The sequence below is a fragment of the Scleropages formosus genome, chromosome 10, assembly GCF_900964775.1.
Source record: "Scleropages formosus chromosome 10, fSclFor1.1, whole genome shotgun sequence".
NCBI lineage: Eukaryota > Metazoa > Chordata > Actinopteri > Osteoglossiformes > Osteoglossidae > Scleropages > Scleropages formosus.
In genome coordinates, this window is record NC_041815.1 from 567,492 (window position 1) to 591,739 (window position 24,248).

At 41.1% G+C, this 24,248-nt stretch overlaps 1 protein-coding gene across 5 annotated transcripts in view; it reads right to left on the minus strand.

The window, feature by feature from the left end:
* Positions 1-24,248, minus strand: part of col4a4 (collagen, type IV, alpha 4) — a 69,660-nt gene that overhangs the window by 20,342 nt on the left and 25,070 nt on the right. For all 5 annotated transcript variants that reach the window (XM_029255914.1, XM_029255912.1, XM_029255911.1 and 2 more), the window contains exons 8-36: positions 22,444-22,512; positions 22,264-22,299; positions 21,995-22,057; positions 21,875-21,910; positions 16,201-16,242; positions 15,963-16,043; positions 15,838-15,882; positions 12,391-12,453; positions 12,089-12,133; positions 11,750-11,803; positions 11,572-11,632; positions 11,243-11,347; positions 10,914-11,069; positions 10,166-10,174; positions 9,443-9,693; positions 8,156-8,225; positions 7,965-8,071; positions 7,501-7,684; positions 7,171-7,239; positions 6,974-7,081; positions 6,670-6,888; positions 6,372-6,533; positions 5,966-6,133; positions 5,719-5,862; positions 4,784-4,891; positions 2,067-2,248; positions 1,760-1,823; positions 1,472-1,546; positions 517-624 (exon numbers count right to left, since the gene is read on the minus strand). In XM_029255914.1, the coding sequence (XP_029111747.1) occupies positions 517-624; positions 1,472-1,546; positions 1,760-1,823; positions 2,067-2,248; positions 4,784-4,891; positions 5,719-5,862; positions 5,966-6,133; positions 6,372-6,533; positions 6,670-6,888; positions 6,974-7,081; positions 7,171-7,239; positions 7,501-7,684; positions 7,965-8,071; positions 8,156-8,225; positions 9,443-9,693; positions 10,166-10,174; positions 10,914-11,069; positions 11,243-11,347; positions 11,572-11,632; positions 11,750-11,803; positions 12,089-12,133; positions 12,391-12,453; positions 15,838-15,882; positions 15,963-16,043; positions 16,201-16,242; positions 21,875-21,910; positions 21,995-22,057; positions 22,264-22,299; positions 22,444-22,512 (2,884 nt within the window). The remainder of the gene's footprint in view (positions 1-516; positions 625-1,471; positions 1,547-1,759; positions 1,824-2,066; positions 2,249-4,783; positions 4,892-5,718; positions 5,863-5,965; positions 6,134-6,371; positions 6,534-6,669; positions 6,889-6,973; positions 7,082-7,170; positions 7,240-7,500; positions 7,685-7,964; positions 8,072-8,155; positions 8,226-9,442; positions 9,694-10,165; positions 10,175-10,913; positions 11,070-11,242; positions 11,348-11,571; positions 11,633-11,749; positions 11,804-12,088; positions 12,134-12,390; positions 12,454-15,837; positions 15,883-15,962; positions 16,044-16,200; positions 16,243-21,874; positions 21,911-21,994; positions 22,058-22,263; positions 22,300-22,443; positions 22,513-24,248) is intronic.

Here is a 24,248-nt window from a genome sequence, read left to right on the forward strand (position 1 = left end):
CTTCAACAGTGAGATGTTTGAGGGTTTTCTTGCAGGTACAGCCTGATGACGAGGCCATTCCATAACCCTTATGTAGCACACCATGTCATTTGTTCAAGTATAACCTTTATAAAGGAGCAGTGATTAAATGAAGATAAAATGTCTGCATGTCCAAATTTGTTGAAAAAAGGCAAAATTGTCCATGGGGTGTACTTACTTTTTCACATGACTGTATACAAGGACAATAACCATCCACATATATCCATCTTTTCGCTTGCATTGGTATTTTGCATATGTCAGAATACTTTGTTGGCACAATGACACCTAATATTATATTCTTTCATCAGTACTCTTTCTTTGTAAATCAAGGAGGTTGCATTTTCATTATATTTGAGAAAAAATACTCAACAGCCAATTTTTTTTGAAATTGTCTATGCTTTCTTTTTGGACTGAAAGGGCCACACTGGGTTTGTACTGTAACTCAGCCAGTCTGCTAATGGGCCCTGCCTTGGTTCTGGCATCAAGCCATGTCATTACCTGGAAGTCCTGCTGGCCCTACAGGCCCTACAGGACCTGGGGGACCACATCTTCCTGTTGGGCCAGGAGAACCTGGGATTCCGCAATCTCCTGAATCACCTTTTTGAGCTGTTGATTTGAAAAAAACATACAGAAACTTAATATTTCAAATCATCACTGAACATTACCTTATTATTACTATGATTCAAATACAGTACACAGTGGGTAAGTGCAGAGATTAGAGCAGCTATCATGCAATCAGAAGATCCAAGTTGGAGTCACTGCTCCTGCTGTAGTACTCTGCATGAATGGGTAAATAATTATAAAAAGCTACATAAATGTTTTGACTTAGATAAAGACATCAGGTAAGGAAATATTACATCATGAAAGTTTTTCTATTAATCTGTTATATCAAGTATGTAAATATACACATTTAAGTCATACAACAAATAATTATTTACAGTTGGGTAACATAAACTTTATGGTTAAATCACACAAAAATGCATATTCTCACACTCAATTCTGAATGTTCATTGACACCCAAAATGGCATAATTTAAACCCCCAACTAAGTTATACCTTAATGGCTACTGAAGCTCTGTTGTTCACTTAGTACATTTCAGTATGCAACTGTCAGATGTTTTGAACCCAAAGTTTTTACAGAATAAGATAACCTCGTTATACATTACTGTAAATGCGTGATGACAGAAAATAAATGTCAAGTGCTATATTTTAAAAGAAAATAAATGTTGATTATGGAGGGCTCACATATACTATAGCGTACTCTTACAAGAGAATTGACAAGATTCAAAAACTTAAATCTGGTTAACTAAATTAATATAATGTTAGTTACAGTAACTGAAACAACAGATTGTTTGTATAAAAGGGTTTATTGAAGCTACTGGATAAATTTAGCTATATTTCCTCTGTCAATTGATAACATGTCTCCATGAAACTGAAAACAAGGAGACCCATACCACATAAACCAGCATTTCCAGGTGAACCTCTGTCTCCTGGTGGCCCTGGAGCACCAACACTATCGCCTCTTTCACCTGCACATGAGAAGTCTTACTTATCACCAGCTACAGGTTCCTGTCTCAAATAGAAATTCATCAGTTCATCCTAAGCATATTACCATGACTTTTACCATTCACTTCCCTTATACCATATTATCCTTCCTTATTACCATAACCCAATGTCACTACAAAACTATAAAAACACATTAAACGTTGAAACTGTGCAAAGAAGATTATTGGATAACCCACCTTTTGAGCCCTTGGCCCCAGGCCATCCTGCAGTTCCGTGATACCCACTGCATCCAGGGTCACCCTAAGAGAGAAATGAGGCCCAAAGAGGAGGCTGATGAATCTCAACACAATGCAAAGAATGTACCTCTGATAACTCACTCAGTAAAGAATACATGAACACCACTGGCACATTTAACACTGTCACATGACTAGTAATTAGTAATGTATACTATCATTATATCATGACCTCATTGCATGTCAAACTACTGAACTTACAAAAGTGACATGAGATGAGATTTGTAAAACTAGAGTTGAAAAAACTCACGCAGTCTCCGGTGTCCCCAGGAAAACCGATGAAGCCCTTGGGGCCAGGGAGACCAGGCTGGCCAGTTAAACCTGGTGGGCCACACTCTCCCGCTGGTCCCCGAGGCCCACAGTCAGGGCCAGGAGGTCCATGCCTCCCACGGTACCCTGGTTGGCCATTGGCTCCACATTGGCCCTTCTCGCCTTGGATTAAAACGACATATTGAAATAGTAAAAAAAAAACACATACAACCAATTCCACAGAGGAAGAATAGCCAGTGCTATGAAAAAGCATTTGCCCCCTTTCTGATTTCCAGTTTTTTGACAGATCTTTTTGATAGCTCTTATACTACATCAAGGAAGTCCGAGAGAAAAAATGACAGCAGCATTGTTCTCTAATCTCTCTGATGGACAAGGTAAGGAAATCTGCAACAATCACGTGTGAACAATATGTAATCAACCTCCCCCAAAAAAAACATAATTAAAGGAGAAATTAGGATCAACTGTTTTAACAAACAATTGTATTATTATTCATTATTTTGCTGATCCATCATTTCAGAGAAATGTAAAACAAGTTTGCACAATGAACTGCTAATAATGATTTATTCATTGATTCAGCTAGTCAATTTTAATTAAGAAATTCGGAAAAACCTTGATCAAGGGTATTACAGCAGGAGTTTTGATTCAAACATGGGTCCTTTGAGTGGAAGGTGACAGGTCTAACTACTAAGCTATCCAGTGCCTCGATGCAGGACAGTCAAGATTAGTTCTGATGCAAGGTGATCTTGACTGACATGACTTTGAATAACAAACTACAGACACCCATTGACTTACGCAAATAGACTGTTCTTCAACCCATTATGTAAGTCAAAATTTACATATGTCGGATTCCCCCTCCTCCATTCAACAAAATAACATTAATAATTTTTCCATCTCAGTTATTGCACCTTGACGTTTCTTCATTATTATTGTTGTTTTCATGCTAGCTGTTCCTTTCACGTGCTCCTTTATACATGCAGCATCCTTCGCTATCGCGTTTATATAGTCGATACGACTAAACCTGGTTCCCATGCTACAGACAACAGTCTTTGTCCACCTTCTTACTTCCTTATTATTTTCAATTTCATCTCCAAATCGATTGCTGTACGCTTGCGAGATGGTTCTCGTTTTCCTTGAAGTGCACATTTACCACGAAGCATTGTGAATAACAAAAGGGCAGAAAATATGCACCAAAAGCACTACACTAACGAGAGGAGATGCATTCACAGCTCAAAACATGCAGAAATTGGGACGATGCACCTTCTTGCCTTGTCTGGCTATGCCGACTTGCGCTTAACGTATTTCAGATGTTTTGTGTAAGCGCTATCCATAAATGTGTATGCTGGGAATTTTTTACGTAAATCCGGATTTATGTAAGACGAATGAGGGGCGGGGGGCGTGCGGTGGCGCGACAAGTTTGCCTGGGTCCTGCTCTCTGGTGGGTCTGGGGATCGAGTCCTGCTTGGGGTGCCTTGTGACAGACTGGAGTGCCATCCTGGGTGTGTCCCCTCCCCCTCCAGCCTTGTGCCCTGTGTTGCCGGGTTGGGCTTCGGTTCACCAGGACCCCACTTAGGACAAGCGGTTTCAGATAATGTGTGTGTGTGTGTGTGTGTGTAAGCCAAATTTAAGTAAGTAGAGGGGTGTCTGTACTTCCATGAAAAGTCCAGTTAGCAAAATACAGGTTCTTAGAGTCAAATGTAAAGAAATTTCTTGTTTAAATGAAGCTAGGTCATATGGCAAGACAATGACCTCATAAAGCAAGTCAACATCAGAATGGCTAAAAAATTAAACTTATTGAAAAGACTAGTCAAAGGTCTTTGACTGAGATAAGGTGGCAAGAAATAGAACAAGGTGTTCCTGGTTGAAAACTATCAAATGTTGTGTAGTTCAAATTCACAAGAAAAAATACATAACACCTGGTACGGTTGGCAAAATGGACAGCGCTACCACCTCTTGGTGCCTGGGCTGCTTTGTGCAGAGTGTGTTCTCCCTCCCAGAGTCCACAGACGTGTTTCAGGTTAACTGGTGATGCTGAAGTGTCCATAGCATGTGAATGATTGTGTGTGTGCATGGCTACCCTGCAATGGGCTAGCATCCCATCCCCTTCTAGATTAGTGATCAGTGGCTCAGTGATTTCAGGACAGGCTCCAGACCACTGTAACCCTGATATGGACAAGCAATTCTCAAAAGTGAGAAAAATATGTAATAATGCAGAAAATAAGACTTGAGGTTAATACTTTCTATGACACTTTCCCTGCCCATTCTCATACTATACCAAGCAGATTTACATACTAATTTTATAGCTGACTACTCCTAATAAGCTTGTATAAGAGCAAAACATTAACGTTAGAGTTATAATAAAGAGGATTATGAATGCTTACTTTAACAGCAGATGGTATTTTACACGTGATACCTGCCATGCACTAGCCATTGAATTTCAGGTCCATTAATCAAGCATGGAAAATTATGGGCAGCTGGTAGTGTAGTCGTTACAGCTGCTCCATTTAGAGCCAAAGGTTGTAGGTTCAAGCCTTACCTCCAGCTGTAGTACCCTTGAGCAAGGTACTTAACCTAAGTTGCTCTAGTGAAATTACCCAGCTGTATAAATGGGTAAATAAGTATCTTAGCACTATAAGTGTCTTTGGAGAAAAGTGTCAGCTAAATGTAACGTCCTGTGGTGCTGTGAACTACGTTACCTACCTCTGGGTCCAGAGAAGCCATTGGTACCAGGGAGTCCAGGTGGCCCTGTACAACCTGGAATTGCATTCACCTTAGTGTTGCCTGGCTTCCCCATTAAACCCCTACAACCTGAGGAGTGAAATGAATCTTTTCTTATAAAATGCATTACATACCAAATTTCAGTCCATTTATATGTACAGTGATCCCTGGTTTTACAGACTCTCTTTATCCAAAATTTCAGTATAATGGCTCTTGGTTTTTGATAGCCAATTTCAATTACCAGATCAAAAATCAGTGTAACAAAATTTATCTGAACTTATCCAAAAAAACTGAAAACCCTGTATTGTGTGAGTAAAGCATTGTGCAGTAATATACAGTATTGTAGTTAGCATATCTGCATCTAGATCTCATTATCTGTCAGTGTTTGTGGAATCTGAGAGTGTTGCTTTACGAGAGTGTGCCATAAATGAAAGTGTAGGAAATTTGCAGGAATGTCTGTTGGTCATATTGGGTGGGTTATTTAACTGAATGATTGTGAAGACAGCAGAGCAATTACAAGGAAAAGTTTAGCTGATGGTTTTTCAATATTTACACTTATTTTGAGAAGTATGCCATTTAAGAAAGTTGTTCACAAACAAAAAAAATGTGCTCAATGGATTCATGTTTGGTTTATTGTTGATCTTTTGAACAACTGATCAATCACAAAAAGTAAACGTGTTTGATATTGTACTGAAGTTATGGGCTGACAGTTATACAGGTGTTTTACAGTGTAGCAGCAATATCTGTAACAAAATGTTTGGGGTGTTTTTGGATGGGCTCACAATGTATTGTTTTTATTCACTATTAAAATAACAGGAAATAGACTTTCGTTTTCTGAAATTTTGATATGTGTACGTTTTCAAGAGCACATTAATTTGGTAAATTCAGAGGTACCTGTATTTCATTAGCTTTACTACCTTTGTCTCCTTTTTGTCCATCATCCCCTGGGGGCCCAGGTTGCCCATTAAAACCTTTCTCCCCTTTCCTTCCAGTAGGTCCAAGCAGGCCATTCTGCCCTTGACTTCCTGGTGGTCCAGGATTTCCTGGTAACCCACAGAGGCCTACCAGTATGACATAATAGTGTAAATTAAAAAACAGTAAACATTTGCAATGGCCTTCAACACTCCTTCCTTTTCAACCAGAATCATGTACTGAACGCAAAACCTTTCCATCCAGGTGTTCCTGGGTTCCCAGGGTCCCCTATTATTCCTGGTGAGCCTTGAGGTCCAGGGTATCCTGGAAGGCCATGGGGACCATTCTTTCCTGGAGGTCCTTTACATCCATGACCAGGGTTCCCTATCTCCCCAGTCATACCCTTGTCACCACTGCAGCCTTAAAGGCAGAAAATCACATAATCACACATAAATCAAACATTACCATGACACCCACTAAAACAAATTCACAATCTAGTCCAACTTGGACAAGAATGGACACAAAAGTATATAACTCAGTCACAATTAACTGAGCTCTTATGTAGGTAAGTTTAATTAACATTGACGAATTAAACATTCCTAACTCTACTGCCAGGCTAATATGATGACCAAATATCTTATCCTGGGGGTGAACTCACCTGGAGGACCAGTGTCACCTCGGCATCCTTGGGGCCCTGGGGGGCCACAGGAACCACAATCACACCTGTCTGGTGGAGCTCCTTGAGGGCCACACAGGCCTGTAGCTCCAGGCTCTCCCTGATCCCCTTTACACCCTATTGTGCCAGGTTTCCCAGGTAAACCTGCATAAAGTTTATATTTGGGAAAGTTTATATTTGTGTAAAAAATATATTGCTTGTTATTTTTCCCTCACAAACATTCACATTGCCTTTAAATCACCATGAAGGTCATAAAACCTCACAAGACCCTCACTCATACCTTCTAAACCAGGTAGACCAGATGGGCCTAAAAATCCTTTTGGTCCTCGTATTCCTGAGCTTCCCTTGGAACCACAGGATCCTTTGGGGCCTATGAGAGAATCTCCTTGAGGCCCTCGGAGACCTGGAGGTCCGTCTTTGCCTGGAGATCCTGGAGATCCAGGGATGGATGGACCATCAGGACCTTGAGTCCCCAAATCTCCATTCGGCCCTTGCAATCCTGTGAGATAAGACATACATGGCAACACATATCAAAATGAGATATTGTGAAACCCGTGAGAAACACAAAGGCTTCAGTTCTGTACCACAGCTTCCTTGCAGGCCACATGAACCAGCATCCCCACGCTCTCCTTTTGGCCCATCCAGTCCTGGAAACCCACGGTTTCCTGGAGCACCTGATGATCCTGGAAAGCCTAAGTAGGATTGCATAAATTGTTATCATACAGTACATGGTTTCAAAAGCTAAAGAGAGTAAAAAACAATGATAATTTAGGAGACCTACCTAAATCTCCCTCCTTTCCCCTTTGGCCTTGTGGGCCAGGATTAGGGAAGATGCAGTGCAGTGTGTCACCTGAATGACAAATTATTATTATTATTATTATTATTATTATTAATTTATTTATTTTTGATATTCCCACTACTGTTTATAACAAAATAATTCAGGGTAAGTTCTTGGTGGGGAATTCAGCTATAAAAGGCAGTTTTCAGGTTACAAATACACATTTTTGTCCATTACATTACATGCTGACCTTGAGTTCATTTGGTCTCTGAATTCATGAATTAGAAAAAGGTTCAGGCTACACTGTGGGTGTCTCAGAAATATGCACTTTACCTTTGACCCCTTTGGGTCCAGGGGCCCCAGGCATTCCAGCAGGGCCTGAATCACCTGCAGGTCCCCGCTCCCCAATGCAGCCAGGGATGCCATCGCCGGGGGGACCCATTAGACCACACACTCCTTTGTCCCCAGGAAAACCACTAGGTCCTTTGTCACCTTGGGGCCCTGGATAACTGTCTCCCTAAGCAATTAGACATTCAAATAAAAAGATAGTACAACATATTCCAGCTATACAGTACATGTTCACATTCTGAATATTTCAGAAATTATTTTTTCCACTCTTTCAGAGAATTGTTCATACTATTATTTTTATTTTGGATATGTTACATTATTCTGTGTTTTAATTATGAAACCTGACTTCTAAAGAGTTCTGTCACCATTTGACTCAAAGATGAAATAAATTTTATGAAATAAATATTTGAATAAGCTATAAACTTGTAAAAGTCTGCAGCTAGACTTACATTCCTGCCTGGATCTCCAGCTAAACCTGGTTTTCCATCCTTCCCTATTTCTCCAGTGAATCCTGGGTTCCCATGAGGTCCAATGAGACCTGGGTCACCCTTCTTTCCTTAAAATAAATAGTTAAATTATTTTACATTTGACTAGATCATTCTAAGGCTACATGTTTTGACAGTGATAATGATATTCTCACCTTTAGCACTGAAGCAAGAGGGTCCTTTCTTACCCTTTACACCTTTACAACCTGTCAATCCAATTAAACCCTGCAAGAGGAGAATCAAACAGGATAATCCCAATATTCACAATCAAAAACAAATTCAGTCAGAATAACCAAGAAAAACTGTCAACAAGCCAGGGAATATTTAAAATTTCACTTTATGACTACAAGCACCATATGCTTCCAGGTCAGACTGCACATCACTGCAACCCTGAACAAGGACAAGGACAAGTGGTTATTGATAACACATTCTAGCTGAAATTTTATTATGTTGATTCTTTTGGATTTTCCATTCAGTTTTGTTAGATTAAGCACATCTTTCACATTAGTTCATACAATATGTAATTTTTTAGAAAAATATTCCAAATTCTTGAACTTAAAGAATTTTTGCAGTAGGTTCCAAGCACCGAATATTCCAGTACCTTTTAGGGTCTGACACTTTCTACAATACCCTGCTGCCTTCTAGAATCTTCCAAGGGCAGCTATGTTTCAGTGCTTTTCTAGAATGTTCCAGTACTTTGTAGAATGTTCTGACACATGCAGAATATCTCTGTAATTTTTTTAAAATAAATGTCATTTAAAATCCCTCAATATAGTGTTCCTTATACTGTATGTGTGAGCAAAAATTCTCATAAATTCTTGAAAAATTTAATAAAAATGGTGAAAGCAAGATTCTATGGCTAAAACAATTTAGAAGAACTAATGTTACTCTGTTTGTAATCAGTAAACTTCAATCACAATCAATGCAAAAATCCACATAACTAAACTTTGAAAAATTTTGTTATGTTGTGACAATTCACTTATTTAGCTGACACTTTTCTCAGTGTTAAGGGACCTACAAATATTTATCAGTTTCCCAAAGAAATTTAGGGTAAGTACCTTGCTCAAGGGTACTACAGGTGGAGGTGGGATTTGAACCAGCAAGTTTTTGGTCCAAAAACAGCAGCTCTAACTGCTATGTGACAAGCTTCCCCATAATGAACAAATGGATGAATTCACTAAATTATAATTCTTGCTTAGACCAACACAGATCACTACTGTTCTGCAGACTTTGAGACATGTATCATAGATAAGTTAGTGTTCTTTTCAATCTGACTTTCACTTTATCCTACTACTTTTTATTTCTATCTATGATGGTTCAACTTACACACATCTGATATTTTACGATAATAACCGTATGACCAAAAGTCTTGTGGTGCTTGTGAGTATGATGAATGAGAGCTGTCCTACAATGCAAAGCAGGTAGACATAAGAAGTTCTCACTTTTAAACCTGGGACTCCCATGTCCCCAGGGGGCCCACTGCCACCATTCTCGCCCCAGTCTCCAGGGAATCCTGGGTATCCTTTCTCACCCTGCTGTCCTAAGGGACCAGGAAGTCCACTCATTTTTATTGGGGGACCACAACTACATTTTCCAGGGCATCCTTTGCTTCCTTTGATCCCTGCTCTGCCTGGTGGGCCAGGGTCACCATTTTCTCCCAGCAGCCCATGCTCTCCTGAAATGCAGTAATGCCCTGTGGACAAGACAGAAACTTGCCTGTTAGCTCATATTTTTTTCCTTCAGAATGGCTTCCCTCATTCGTAGCACTTTACTGTTTTCTGTTCACTGACCCAGAATACTTTCTCTTTTGTATTATACTGAGTCATCTGAAATGAATACATGTGAAAATAAGACTGAACTATGACTGCAGTCAAGTGCTTTCCTAAGGTTTTGTCTGAACCTGCCATTAAAATCTGATCTGGATTGTTATTGTGCTAAGAAATAGTATAGGTCCAAACATGAAGAACAGATTATGACCCAATACTGATCTGCTCTTCTTGTCCACCTTAACTCATTTCCTCAGCAGGTGTTATAGCTTGTGATTTGATGGCCCTCACTTAAAAACCCCTATGCAGTATTCTTGGCAGAAATAAAAATTAAGGTATGTCATTCATGAAGCAGGCTTAATCTTAATCAAAGATGAAATATTTAAATATTGTACTGACCTCCACAGCCTGGAACACCAAAAAGGAAATGTCACACCAGGAACATAAAAAAGAAAGAACAAAAATTTCATGCAAGTGTTAGTTCTTGAACATACAATAACCATGGATGAACAACATCAACACAAGGCAAACTGCAAGGTAAATTACTTTTGTGAATTTTATACATGAACGAGATGTATACAGTACTAAAGATAAAGAAAGTACAGTACATCCTTTGACAATTTTATGGATTTACGAAGTAGGACATAACTGCTCCCTTTCTCCTGTTGACATTTTTGGTTGAATAAATAATGACAAAGTAAAATATTTTGTGTATTTTTTGTTACATGAAGTTCAATTAATCTAATGTTAGGACTTCATGAGAACTATACAAGGGCTAGTTATGCCTCATATATAGGTAAAACCATAGAATTGACAGACTTTTCTTTCCACATCACTCTAACTTGAACTACAAACTGAGGCAGCCTTTGGACTCAAAGAATCCAAGTTGGAATTCCACCTCCTGCTTTAGTACTCGTGAGTAAATTGTTTACCATAAATTTCTTCACTAAAACTGACCTAGCTGTATAAATAGGTAAATTGTTGTAAGCAGTTCAACACTCTAAGTCCCTCAGAGAAAAGCGTCATCTTAATGAATAATCTATTATAAACTACCAACTATAAATTAATCAATAACAAATGTGCTCAAGTATGTAAGAGAGAGGCTCGAAAGCAGTGGGCAAGCTAGGTATTATGAAAAATTTTCTACCTGGTGGTCCGCGTTGACCTCTGTCCCCCTTGGGTCCACACAGACCAGGGTTTCCAGGTCTTCCAGCTTTTATGCAAGTCAGATCAATTTTCCCCGTGTCTCCCTTCTCACCCTTGGTACCAGGGATGCCTGGGCTTCCACGTTGACCGGTAAGACCTACCAGTGCAGAGAGGAAAAGTTATATTATTATCCCTCCCACAACTACCATTACCCTGTTCCTTACCATCTCCACCTTTAGCAACCCAACTATCACCATCACCATTACCATAACATTACACCATGTGGCCAGACAACTTGTGACAAGGCTATAGTAGTTTGGAGTGCCTCACCAACAACAAATTCTCCTGGAGGCCCTGGATCCCCCTGAAAGCCCATCTCCCCCATGTCCCCTTTGACCCCACATGGGCCAGGGCAACCTGGGTCCCCAACTGGGCCTACAACAAAAAATATCACACAATCCAGTCAGGTCATTTCAGATAAGATCAGTGAGCGAGAAAATTAATAAGAATATTAAACCTTGCCTTCTCAAATATTAAAGCTCAAAAATGTATATCTTGTTTTATTTTATTCCATTTTTTTCCTTTTGCACTCAGATTCTGATGATGAGTTTGCATGTGTGATTCAGGTGTTTTATTAAGTGCTGTCCATTCAGTAGTACCTGTGAAATTCAGGAACACACGTACTGAGCATCCTTTTTCACCTGGATCTCCTTGAAATCCCTTCAAGAAAAACAAGAGAATAAATCATTTCACTTGCAATGAGTGACACTGTAATGGCTTTGCAAAGTTACTGTAAAAACAATTTTTTTTCCCAGTTTTCTCTCTGAACCGGCTAACCTTTGGTCCACCTCTACCAGTCAGACCAGGAAGTCCTGGGTCCCCAGTTGATCCCTATAAACTCAAAAAAGGACACACTTAAAGCATTATTCAAGTCACACACACCTTAAAAAGTCTCTGCACAATAAACCAATAACAGTGCTTGCAAATGGAACTTCCAAACTCCAGGGCAAAAATAAAGTTTTAAAATATACCTATTTTCCTCAAAGTGTACAGAACACGTGGGAAAACAGTGTCTTGTTTTCAAACACCAACTTTATCAAACACTTGCCACTCAGATCTCAATACACATTCATTTGACGGACATCTCGACAAAAAAACCAGAACACTGAAGTGCACCTGTACTCCAGGTTTTCCATATTCACCAGAATATCCGGGTGAACCCTGAGGATAAGTATAAGACATTAATTATTAAGCCTGAATTTAAAGGTGTCCAGATTAGTTTTGATATTTTGGACTTCGATTTTAATGACTTTTTCTCTATGTTTAAAAGATAAGGGATTTGGGATGTTTGGTGAAAAAACAATATTTATGGCTCAGAAATGTACAATTTATTTTTCCCATTTGAAATACTGACAATTAAGCAGTACTTATGAGAATTCACCTAAAGAGCTGATTTTCAGGAATAAAACAACCCTTACTCTTTGTCCAGGAAATCCAGATTTTCCCTTTTCTCCTTTTACCCCAGGAATGCTGTTTTTCCCCTGTAAAAACATAGATTTTCTCATATATACAGCTTTGAATACATACAGACACAAGCAGTGTGCTGATATTGTTTTAATTCTGTGACTTAATGACAACCTCCACAAAAGTTGAGACAAAGAAATCTAAGCAATGGAGCACCAAAATTGCACTATATTTTTTTGACCATAAAAAAATTGCTACAGTGGCATTTCTCACATTTTATTTTCCTGCATCATGAACTGTTATGTCAGTGTTCGTTGCGTTCATTCGATTTTTGATTCGAAATTGAAAAACAAAATGCAAATTACGATGTCTTCATTTTTTGTGTTAAAAACGAAAAACAAATTATGAATTAACTTTGTTTAAAAAAATTTTTTTGCACAAAATGTAAAAAAATTAAAATATGCCTCATTTATAGTTTCTTGCTGTCTTGTTTTTTGACTTTGAGTTATTTTGTTTTGTGGTATTCTTGAACAAACTGCACCTAAATTGATTTAAACCGCGTATAGTCCATCACTGGCTTCATCGAACATGCTGGATTTGCTCTGAGTTATTAATAAGTTAATATGGATCACTAAGTGCTTTTCAAAACTAGCCAGAGAGTGACAGTGAGGGAGGAAGACATGTCCACCGAGAAAATTGTCAGCATTCTTCAGGTGCTACTTCCTAAGAATCTTATTACTGATTAAGTACAGCTGTTAAAAGCACCGTGAAGTTCTAGCTGGCTAGTGGTGATAGAGCATGATGAGATTTACGTTTCATTTATCATATTTGGTATTGTGAGATTTTGATTCCTACACTTCTACACTGTGATTAAACGAAGAGAGAAAATTAATAAACAAGTCTTTTTCTTTTGTGCGTGTGCTCAGAAACAATAAAAAGCCGTTTTTCTAATTTTTCTGCTTTCAATATTAAATCAGAAAACGAATTAAGGCATCGTAATTCACATTTTGTTTTTCAATTTCAAATCAAAACACGAATGAACGCAATGTACACAGACCCTGTTACCACGTATTTTGGGATAATACTTTGTAATTCAAAATAATAAAAAAAAAAAAAAAAGAAAGTGATGGATTTTTTTTGGAGTTTTGTATGATGTTTGGAGAGGTAGTCATCAACACCATGGTTCAGCTCTAGGCAGGGATCTTAACTAGTCTTTCTTATTTACGCCATGTCATAAGTACTCCTGTCAGAGGACTCCAAATGCCAAAATAACAAAGTGTGCATAGAAGTCATCCTGGCTGTCCAGAGGGTGGGTCTGCCAGCCCATGCACTATCCACAACATGCTCAATGGGAGAGACAGACAGACAGGTAGTCCGCTGCCCTGCTCCCATCCAAGAAGCCCTACTGTCCCCTCCCTCCTACAGGACTGTGTGAGCTGCTGACATTTATGTTACATTTATTCATTTAGGGGTTACTTTTCTCAGAAGTGACATACAACTCAGAATAAACAAAAGTGCATTTCCTAATAGATTAAGCGTTTTAGAAACAGACGTGAGGCAATTTGTCCAATCCCAATCTTTTTACCAGTGCACTTCACATGGGTAGTTGCTTATAGTATTAATGTCAAGCTCATCACCTGCCCCATATTACATATGACTCATAAACTCTGAGTAACAACCTAACTTTTAGTCCCAATTAATGTGGTAAATAGTGGGCCAACAGTATTCATAATACAAATGAGGTGTTTGACCGCAAAATGAGATAAATCCATATTGATTGTTTTGAGAAAAGCCTATTTTTGTAATGGTAATATGCTATTTTGACCTGTTCTGATCCTGTTTAATCACTATATATTGAAAAAAAAAAAATGTTGCTGGAATAGAAATTTGGAAAAAAAGATAATTTCTTGTTACTTTTTGCAAAATGAGATAAATCCAGCATAATTTTTTTTCCTCAAATTTTTCTATAAATCCATTCGTGTTTCAAACTTTCCTTTCATACTCATAAATAATGAAACCATTCAAAGTTTGACAAGTTTAATTAGAGAAACAATACTTCTACTAAATCAAAGCAACATAATGTCATTATTAAATCATTCTCATCTTCATTTTCACAGCCAACACTCCCTCATAAAACTGCATTGTCTTCTCATCCACTGATATGGCATCTAAGAGCTTGGTGAATCCCTGTTCTTGGCTTCTGACACAGTTGATACATTTGGAAGCTCTGTAAGGGCAAGATTTGCCCACTGTTTTCCCTTCTCCAGAAGACTGTGGAAGCATCCCTCACCAGCAAAGAGTCTTTAGCCCTACTTTTTCTGACCCAGGTTGAACAGTCAAGACTTCAGTCTCAGAAATCTTAAAGTCTTGCGTTTTTGATTACTGACAACACTGCAGATTTAAAAATCCTGTGCATGCCAGTCCCTGTCATAAATGTGAGCTTTCCATATTTTTCCAAAATGGCACAGTAGTCATCTGGCTTCGATACGGTGTCGCCCTCTCTTTAGAGTCTTGTTGATTCTTCTGAAGACACAGTTAGCCAGCAAAACTGAATACCCTCAACAAGGGAAAAAATGTGAAATCTGTAAATAGCTATAACACTGAAAGATTTCTTAAATCTATTATACTTTGCGGGGGGGTGTGGTGGCGCAGTGGGTTGGACCGGGTCCTGCTCTCCAGTGGGTCTGGGGTTCGAGTCCCGCTTGGGGTGCCTTGCGACGGACTAGCGTCCCATCCTGGGTGTGTCCCCTCCCCCTCCGGCCTTACGCCCTGTGTTGCTGGGTAGGCTCCGGTTCCCCGTGACCCCGTATGGGACAAGCGGTTCAGAAAGTGTGTGTGTATTATACTTTGCTGATATTTAAAATTCTATGTGGATTAAGACAATATTTTTACGAATATAAACCTACAGCTGATCGAGAGATTTACTTACCAAGACTAAGGAGAGCTGCTTGACAGAAGGATTTCTTGACATGTGAGCATGAGGTGATGGGCACTTCTCCGATTCCAGAGTGTCTACCTCTCTTTGTAATCTCTCTGCCTATATTGCTTATCTTTTTTTCTTTGCGTTTGAGGAAGGAGACGTTAATTTACAAAGACCATTAGCGAAGTCATGCCAGTCCGAAGTTACTTAAATGGCACGTATCACGTTTTGCAGTCAAAACCTCTTAAACGTAGTTAGAACAGCTGTCGCATCCATAAAAATGGCTCAGTGAATTCCTGAAGCACTTATATCAAACTATAGTTTCATAAACTAAAGTAAAAGTAACATATATTCCAAATTGGCTTTTATTAAATTCTACACTACTGTAATGAGGGCATTTAAGCCATGCAAATGTAATAGGTTTGTCACAGTAAGCAAGAACACATAAAAATGTAAGCATAAGAGTAATTTGAATTTCTAGCACATATCCGAATTCTATTTAGACCCAGCACAATCACACACTTCACATACGGTTACTCACAGCTGAGCCTTTTTTTCCTGGCAAGCCTGGAAATCCTTTGTCACCCTGAAAATGGAATACTAAAATAAGTTTTGACATAAAGACAGAGCAAATAACAGAGCAGCTACATAGTTGGTCCACCATACCTTGTCTCCTATTTTGTAGTAATCTTCTGGAGGCTCCACCATTTCAAAGGGTCCAGGAAGGCCTGGAGGCCCCTCGTCTCCCTGCCACGGTCATCAGAACACTGTTATTGGTATAAGTGCTGGTAACAACCAAATATACAAAATTACTCTTACAAAGTTGTGGTACTGATACAGTGCGAAAACTGAAAGGAGCACACACTGAGTTCAGGAAGCAGGGCATTAGTGCTGAGTAACTCACCTCTACACCTTTCTCTCCTGGTAATGGCCTGCCTGCAACTCCCTGGGAATAGGTACAAACACAGAGAAAAAAAGACAAAATAAAAAAAGGTAAAATTATAATGTTTACACATTCTCTGTCACACACACACCTGCATGTCCAGATGATCTTCAGCATTCACAGTGCTGTGGAAAAACCTATTAACTCCCTTTCCAGTTCTCTGTTTTTGCATATTTTTGACACGAACTGTCATTAGGTGTTCTTGTCTGTTCCAGTAGTATATGAATAGAGCTGGAAGAAAAAAACACTTTTTTTAGTAATTTCTTTCACCTGGAAAATACTGAAATGTGTAATCATAGATGTAAAAAAGCAAATGACCCCCAACTTTAATCAACCTAATTAAAAGGGTAATTAGCATCAGTTGTTTGTACACAGTACAGAATGATTTGGGCCAACTAATCAACAATTCCCTTTTCACACCTATGATATTGCATTTCATTGTTTTACAACACCAAAGAAATTGTATAAAAATTACTGGTGTCACTATTTCTCACCCAGGTTCCATTTGTATACTTATTAAAATGTACCAACGGATCTCATCAATTTAATGTCAAAAACCTGCAAAAAGAGAACTGAGAAAATTTTTCCATTGTCCTTCCAAATTTCTTCTAAAAATCTAAAAATCCTGTATTCAAGCAAATATAAAATGTACACTATAGACACTACTAGGACACATTTTGTTCTAAATGTTAAAGTTACTTTCACCAGTCATAATCAATAAAAGCTTAATAATAGAAATGTTCTGCATTTTATTTATAGATTTGATTCTTTAAAAATCTCAGATATTGCTATAATAAACTGAAAAAAATACTTAAATAGAGCAATCAGTGAATGCTTAATCTGAATTAGTATTTGAAAAACTGCTATTAACAAAACCATGATTCTGATACAAGAAGTGTTACGCAGAACCAAGGACTTGGGGACGACTGGACCCAAGTGCAGGATCATTTCTCAGAAACCTAGGGGTCAGGCGAGTTCTCATTGTCGGGCACGGGCGAAGAATCAGTTGATCGGAGGTCAGAGTGGGAGTGAAAACCCATGGACATACTTAGGAGACGAGGCGAATGGTCAGAAACCGGGGAACAGGGACTGGGAACGAAGGAGATTGGGACATGAGAGCTAAGGAGAATGGTTGTCTCATTGAGATTCTGCGAGTGTGAAGGAGCAGAGGAGGGTCTTTTAAAGCTGAGTGCTCTAATTGTCATCAGGACCTTGATTGTCTTCAGGTGCTGTTGATTGCAGTGCAGGCATGGACATGACAAGCAGCAACCAGCGATGCAGAAGAAGAGGAAGTGGAAGACTACCACCAGCAAGCGCAAGTAGAATTCAATAGAACTTGCAAGTCAGATATGCTGATAATAATGGGTGACTGGAACACAAAAACTTGTCTCATTGTGATGCGGGCGTGGACATGACAGGACCGCCCTCCCCACAGGTGGCTCCAGCTGCCCTGCGATGCCTGGAAGGAGGGTAGCCTCTGGGATGGGGCACCAGCCTATCCGGGTGCTCCTGATGGAAGTCAGCAATGAGGGACGGATGAAGGATATCGCGGGCCGGCACTTAACTGTGCTCTTCTGGGCCATACCCCCTCCCAACCCACAAGGTAGTACAGACCCCCATGCTGGAGTTTGGAGTCCAGAAGGGTGCAGACAGCATAGGCTCATTCCCCATCCACCTACACTGGAGGGGGCATCAGGTTTCCCCGATTGGCTTGCAGCAGAGAGGTACTGTAGGGCTTGACAAGGAAGACATCAAAAGTGGGGCAGATGAATAAATGAGGAGGCAACTGTAACAGATAAGGGACTGGGGTGATTTGTCAAAGGATCTTGTAGGGACCAATGAACCGGGGCCTGAGTTTCTTGGAGGGCAGCTTGAGATGGATGTCTCTAGTGGACAGCCACACCCGTTGCCCGGGTTGGAAGAGCAGGGTGCAGCAGTGCGAGTTGGCGTGCTATTTGTATTAGCGAACGCTTTGGTGAAGATCTTCCCGTACTGCCCGCCAAGCTGCTTCGCTGTTTCAGAACCAGGAGTCCATTGCGGGGACCTCAGAGGAACCGGGGTGCCAAGGGAACAGGGGAAATTAATACCCAAAGACACACTTAAAAGGGGAGAGGCCTATGGAGGAATGGGACAGGGAGTAATGGCCGTATTTGGCCCAGGGCAGGAAACGGACCCACTTGTTTTGGTCTTGTCTGCAGTAGCTTCTGAGGAAGTAGTGGAGGTGTTGGTTTAGCTGCTCCACTTGTCTGTTAGCCTGGGGATGGTAACCTGAGGTAAGGCTAACAGAAACTCAAAGTCTCTACCAGAATGCTTTCCATACCCTGGACACGAACTGAGGACCTCTGTCGGACACAATATCCTCTCGTAACCCGAAGATCCAGAACACGTTCTGGAAGAGGAGCTCAGCCGTGGCCAGAGTAGTAGGGAGTCGGGGCAAAGGGAGTAGACGACAGGACTTAGAAATTGGAAAACCTGTCCAACTCCACCAAGATTACTGTGTTACCACTGGAGGGAAGTAAGTCTGTCTGGACGTCCACTGATACATGGGACCAAGGCCGGGATGAAACCAGAAGGGGCTCCAACAGCTCTGTAGGGCTTTGGTTCAGGGTTCTAGCTTGAGCACAAACCTCGCACGCCTCCACAAACTTCTGTACATCTTCCCGAAGGGAAGGCCACCAGTATTTCGGGGGCATCAGCTGGACCGGGTTCCTCTGTCTGGGCCGTCTGAAAGTCCTGCATGAACTGCAACACATGGGAGCCATGAAGCAGGTGTCAGGCAGGATGGTCTTGGGCAAGTCTGAGGTCGGGTCCTTGTTGTACAGCTGGGACAGAGTATCAGCCTTGGTGTTCTTGGAGCCAGGGTGATGGGTGATATGAGACAGTGAACTGGAACCTGGTAAAGAAAAGAGCCCAATGGGCTTGTCGAGGATTGAGACAACGGGCTGCTCTCAGGTACTACAGGTTCCGGTGGTCAGTAAGGACGAAGAACAGGTGAGTGGCCCCCTCTAACCAGTGTCTCCACACCCCTAAAGCCAGCTTGATGGCTAGCAATTCCCTGTCACCAATGTTACAGCTGCGCTCAGCAGGCAATAGCTTACGCGAAAAATATGCACACAGGTGTTGCTTGGCCAGGGTTCCCTGTCTCTGCAACAGAACCCCCCTTACACTCACAGTCAAGGCATCCACCTCGACAACAAAAGGCAGTAACGTATCGGGGTGCCTGAGGATTGGGGTGGTTGTAAAACACCTTGAAGTTCTGGAATGCCTCAAGGGTTTCTGGCTGCCAGGTGAGCTGGGACTCTTTACCCTGGAGGAGAGAGGTGAGGGGAGCAGCAAGGCTCCTAAACTCGCGAATAAACTGGTGGTAAAAGTTTGCGAACCTCAAAACCCACTGCAGAGCTTTCATGGAAGTCAGACGGGGCCAATCTAGCACCACCTGGACCTTAGCCAGGTCCAGCTACCCTAGGCAAAGACCCTGTTGGAGACGTCGCTGTCTTCCGGTGGGGATCGGGTGTCCTCAGTCGACCTGCAAGGGTTTTGGAGTTTCCCTCATGGCCGGCTGGGGGTATTGCAGACACTCACAGGCCAGGTTGTCCAGGGTGATAGCCTGCCATATGAATTAGTCCAGAATCTGGTCGTTCCCTCTGGAGACGAGCTGAGAATTCATTGGAGGAGCAAGGGTGACCCCTGGTGGTGATCCAGGGTCTGGTAGTGAAGCTTGCGTCATCTCAGCTCTCTGATCTCTTTCCGGACGCAACGACCGTTGGAGTTTCTGCAGAGCGCTTCTTAGGTGTCTGATCGCTGCTGGGTACATGTTTAAGGCGGAATCTTCTGTCACGCGGAATTGAGGACGTGGGGACGGCTGGACCCAAGTGCAGGATCATTTGTCATAAACTTAGGGGTCAGGCGAGTTCTTGTTGTTGGGGACGGACGAAGAGTCAGTCGATCGGCGGTCAGAGTGGGAGCAAAGATCCGTGGACGTAGTCAGGAAATGAGGCAAATGGTCAGAAGCCGGGGAACGAAGAATAGGGACTGGGAACGAAGGAGATTGGAAGGAGGACGGTTTTCTCATTGAGATTCTGTGAGTGTGAAGGAGTCAAGAAGAGTCTTTTAAAGCTGAGTGCTCTAATTGTCATCAGGCACTTGATCGTCTTCAGGTACTGTTGATTGCGGTGCAGGCATGGACGTGACAAGCAGCAACCAGCGATGCAGAAGAAGAGGAAGTGGAAGACTATCACCAGCAAGAGCAAGTAGAATTCAATAGAACTTGCAAGCAGGATATGCTGATAATCATGGGTGACTGAAACACAAAAGCTGGGGGCAAAGAACATGGTTACATGGTTGGAAAGTATGGACTTGACATCTGCAATGATGCTGGAAAACATTTAGTTGATTTTTGAAAGTCCAATAACTTATTGATTTCAAATTGCTTCTATCAACAACACAAGCAATGGCTGTATACATGGATCTAATCTAATGGACTACACAGAATTCAAATAGTTTACATCTGTGGAAATCAGAGATTAAATGCTCAATAACACCATCTAAAGTTAAACTTGGAGCTGACTGTGGCACAGGTCACCAACGATTGGTATGCAAAAAATTAAATCTAAAGAAGTACAAGCCATACATCAAAGTTCTCAAGTATGATATATTCCACCTGAGTTTAAAGAAGGTCTGAAAAATCGATTCACTGCACTGCACACAAATTACAGGAAATTGTGAGAACTATGGGGACACATCAAAAAAACTGTGCTCAAAGAGTGCGCAAAGTCTTTGTATAAAGTGAAAAAACAGAAAAGAAGGCTAAAAAAACTGCCAAGGGAAAAAAAAAACATTGATCAGGAGGCAGCAGTTTTCACAGAACAAAGAGAGCCACAGTAGTTCAGAATTGGTAGAGGAGTATGATAGGGCTACAGCGTATCTCCATATCTGTTCAACTTGTATGCAGAGCAAATCATAAGGGAAGTTGGTTTGTATGAAGAAAATTGAGGAGTGAAAATTGTTAGCAGAATCATCAACAACCTTCATTATGCTGATGGCACAAGAACACTGGCTGAAAATGAAGCAGATATGAGCCAGCTGCTAGTTAAGAATGAATATGGAAAAGATCATGTCAACTAACAAAGAAACCAACTTCAATCTTAATGTGGAAGAGATTGAAATAGTTGATAATATCCACTTACTTTTGTCAATAAATAATGTGCAGCAGACAAACAGTCAAGAAATCCAATGAAGAATTGGTGTCAGCAGAGCGGTCATGAAAGATCCAGACAAAAGTGAAAAGCAGGAGCGTGTCTCTACACAAGGTAAGTACAGGTGATGGTATTCTCAATGCTATATGGATGTGAAAGTTGGACAGTGAAGAAGGACAGAAAGCATATCGATGCTTTCAAATTACGGTGCTGGAGCAAAATTCTACATATAGCATGGACCTCTTGCAGAACCAACCAATGTTATCTTGAGTAATTTGTAACTTGACCAACAGAAGGAGCCCATGTACACATAATGAAGGTCACACAAACACAGAACAGCATCTAGGAATTTAACTCCCTGCCACTGCAACCCAGAAATTCAATGTACAAAAAGGCAGAGCAATTAACAAGAGTACATGTCCCAGCATAAGATCACTCACAGGACTACCCCTTGGTCCAGGTATACCAGGAAGGCCCTGCAGGTGGTAAACAGAAACACAGTTAGTACAACCCTCAGCAGAATATGGTGGGAATGTTTACAGCGAGGGGAAAAATCTCACTGTAACTCCGTCCATGCCTTTGGACCCTTCGGGGCCCATGACTCCACCATAGCCATCAGGTCCCTGTGAGAAAGAGGATCCTTATAACCAAGTACAAGCATCAGCCACATAGTACTTCTGAACAGGGAAGGCTAATATGTCACTGCATTAAAAGAGAAGATTCAGAACATTGTTCAGCTTTCATTCAGTAAACAGCCTTCAAGTCAAAGTATTGTACAATAAGAAGCAACAGAGTGATGCAGTGTGACAATTAAAAGCATCATACTTACTGGAATACCAGGAGGTCCTGGACACCCTGCATCTCCCTGTTGAACATTAGAAAATATCATTCATACAGGGTGATAAAAGAGAACTCTGTCTAGTTGAATATGATTTATGATGACAGAAACGATAATTAAGAAAGGCTGGAAAGAAAGTGGGGTATTTTTAAAATTATGTTCTGTACTCACAGGAGGCCCAGGGAGGTTGCAGTGACTATATGAAATGTCCCCTTTGGCTCCCTTTATCCCTTTCAAACCCTGCATATTGAAAGAGGAACTGCAGGTGAACTCAATGCACCTTAAAAAGATATGTATGTTACATCTGTCCACATTTACACGTAGAGGGGGGACAACGACAATCGTGCCGCCCTCTTTGTTCTGTTTGTTTTGATTACTATTGTTGGGGTAGTTTCGATTTGGCCTCTCAGCCCTCGAGTCCTTATAAATAGCGTGGAATTTGTTGGTCCCACTCATTGTGCATTATATTTCGAGTTGGAGACTCACTTCTGCAGTTCTCTGTGATTCCAGTAAGTTTATTTGTTTTGCAACCCCGATATCGCGTCACACATTGTTATCGTGTAGTTATGCTGATAGATAAAAGTAATCGGTTTTGTGTTTGTGCAGCTTTTGATTGTCTTTATTTGTTGAATTATTTCATTCAATTTAGGAAAAAACTGAACTAAGAAATCAAGCTACCATACAGCAACAATGCCATTGTTACCTGTTGTCACGTGCACAACTGCACTGCAATCAGCGGTCTGAACCTGGCTCCGATTAAGCACCTGACGGTAATTGGAGCACTCGGCTTTATAAGACACTCCTCAGCCCCTTCTCTGATGCGGAATCTTATTGCGATAACCGTCCCCTTTGCATCAACGATCCTCACCGCATTCCATGTTTTGTTCCCCTTCGTTCTCATCTCATGTTCGTCGTTCCCCCAGCTTCTTACCCTTCGCCTCGCTTCCTCACTTCGACTCACTATCTTTGCTCTCACCCTAATCGACCCTTCACCTGCTTAAATAAAGAATCCTGCACTTGGGTCCAGCCTCCTCTGCATCCTCTGTTCAACATGACACCTGTAAACTGACTTAGAAGTCTTATTTAATCTAGAATGCCCAGGAGGGGTGGGGAGCCACTAGCACTTGGACCCCAAGATGTTTTTTTCTCCCTCGACTTTCAGTTGGGAGTTTTTTGTTCCTTACCTCCGTGGCCAATAGGCGTACTTATAGCTTTATAAAAGCATTGATAATGTATTACGCTAGTTTGTAGTCAACTATGCGGTCATAGTCTATGCACAACTTCACAGTCTAATGTATTTGTTTGTTTGCCTTATGCCTGTGATCAAGCTCTCTGTGTCACTGCGTGAGAAGAGCGCTATATAAAAATAAATTGAATTTGCAGTTTGTCAGAATGCGTGGAAAGCTAAAAACCGTGACCCGCATCGTAAACTGGGTGTCACTCAAGCAGTTTCATAAATCGTACCTCCCTCTTTGTTCTGTTTATTTTGATTACTATTGTCGGAATAGTTTCGATTTGGCCTCCCAGCTGATGTGAATTAGCTTGAAGACTCGAAGTGCAAAGACAAGGGTTTCCACCTACAGGAGTCCACCGAAGGAGGCCTCCACAACTACGTGAGTTCTGCCGTCAACATCGTGTTCCGTGAGGGATCATGCGTTGAACGTGTTGAACATCAAAGTTGTCTACAGCAACTGAACTGTGGGACATCACCATCATCAGAGAGTCAGATGTTTTCCTTTCTGCCCTATCTTCCTCTCTAGACTCTATCTGTCCCCTAACTTCCAGACCAGTACGCCCCAGTTCCACCCCACGGCTAACTGATACATTCCGTGCCAATAAGACCAAAATCCGGGCTGCAGAGCGACAATGGCAAAAGATCCAAGAATCGCACGGACCTGGATGTCTACAAACAACTCTTAGCTACTGTTCACTCTGCTGTCTCCTCAACTAAAAAAACCTTCTTCTATGACAAAATA